The following is a 1775-nucleotide window of genomic DNA, read 5'->3' on the forward strand; positions in this document are numbered from 1 at the left end:
AAAGAAGATTTTCTTCTCACCTGCCACGGTACACAGTCTTGACCGGCTCCACGGCCAGAGCGGTGGCCACCAGGTCGTCAGCGTTGTGTCTCCGCCCGCTCACCATCAGCAGACCTTCGATCTTCCCCACCACAAAGATCAGACTGCCCTGTACAGAGGGACACACACACACACAGCAGGGTCATTCCACTGTAAGTATACAGATCCATTCAAGGACACAGAGAGAAGGATGGTTTCCAGGAAGGTTCGAGTTACCACAGATGATGTACTCTAATGAAACAATCCTACTTACTGGGCCAACAAACCCCAGGAGTCCCGAGCGCACAAATGGAATCTCTCCAATGGGAACTCCATTAGCGTTAACAGGTATTACCTGAACACAACGACACACAAAAGACAGAAAGGAGGGCAATATAACACAAGAAGAAGTTAACCAAGTTTTTTTTGTTTTATGAGACGTATCGGTGCAGGCAGGTTAGTGTTGTTATGCTGCTCTCATACCTCGAAGGTGTTTTTTGTGAGTCCAGGCAGGCCGTAGTACATGTTGCCTCCAGCACGAGAGTTGATTATTATCTCTCCTATCTCATCTGTTTTACACAGCTGAGGAGGCCCATCAGGCCTAACAATGCACATCAGAGCTGGAGACACACAAAGACAACATTTAGAAAACACAGACTTCTCATGTGAAAGGGAAGGGAGTTTACCAATGGCTTTCTACTGTTCAGCCCGGTTTTCAATGCACATCATCATCCGCTTCACAACAATTAAATTTAAATCACTGTAGCGATTTTCTAGAGTCCAGAGATTTTAAGGTGCACGATTGAAAAACATTCAGCAACATGTGCCAGTTCTGTGATCTGGGAGAAGTGGAAGGAGTCTTCTGTCTGTCTCTAACATTTAACAGAGTGATTTGACAGTACTGTGAAATATTCTGGGGTACAGACTTACTTACTATACACTTATGTTTTATCAGTAATCTATCAGTTTAAAAATGTGTGCTCTACATTTTTGATCTGGTTTATACATATTTGTGGTGTGACACAGTAATAAACCAGCATAGCAATAAAAAAAATATCATCACCATAATCACAGAAACCGTGTACAGTTTAGGTTGATTTTGAATTATTTACAAAGCATACCATCATTTTTCCTGCTGTGTAGAAACTGGTTTACGTCCATGTGAGTATGAAATGAATGTTTGAGATATTCCATCACAGGGAACAGTTACCATGTTTTTTTCTGCCAAAGTTATCTCATCTTCTTGTATTAATGTTTAGATGCTTGCAGAAAGCTCCGACATCAACTTTGGTTACACTCTGTCCTGTGTAAGGAACAACACGTTTCTTATTGGGCTCACATTTCTGATAAACTGTAGCTCATGGAAGATTTTTTGGCAGCTGACTCTTACGTCTTTGATGTAAGATTTCCCCACATGCACCTATCTGTCGTTTGTATTCGATGACTTCCTTTTTGACTCATGTATCTTTCCTTCTCTCCTCACCTCCAGGCATGACATGCCCCACATCTTGCACAGTCAGAGCGGAGTTCTTGTCCTCTGTGTTGACCCTGATGACGCCGTGGCTAAGGCCGCCCAGTGAAAGAATGGCACGGGCGGGAAGGGGTGCACCGGGTACCCCTGGTCTACACAGGAGAGAGAGCTCGATCAAACATCCACATTTGTATCCCATCTGTTCTTACAGTTAGCAATAAAACAGCCTTCAGTCTTCATCTGTCCTACTGGGCCAGTAAAAATGAAAATCAAACTTGACTGTGTC

At 43.4% G+C, this 1775-nt stretch overlaps 1 protein-coding gene across 1 annotated transcript; it reads right to left on the reverse strand.

Annotated features, from left to right (window-relative positions):
- Positions 1–20: 20 nt before the first annotated feature.
- LOC111667348 (disco-interacting protein 2 homolog B-A-like) lies at positions 21–1641 on the reverse strand (the record flags this gene model as incomplete). Its single annotated transcript, XM_023423035.1, has 4 exons — positions 21–148; positions 293–373; positions 502–638; positions 1502–1641. Coding segments are annotated over 4 exons (486 nt in total), but the record flags the coding sequence as incomplete, so codon positions are not given.
- Between the last annotated feature and the right edge of the window lie 134 nt (positions 1642–1775).

This window comes from Seriola lalandi, unplaced genomic scaffold, assembly GCF_002814215.2.
Source record: "Seriola lalandi dorsalis isolate HSWRI2012SDOR001 ecotype SW California unplaced genomic scaffold, Sedor1 jcf7180002003460, whole genome shotgun sequence".
Classification (NCBI taxonomy): domain Eukaryota; kingdom Metazoa; phylum Chordata; class Actinopteri; order Carangiformes; family Carangidae; genus Seriola; species Seriola lalandi.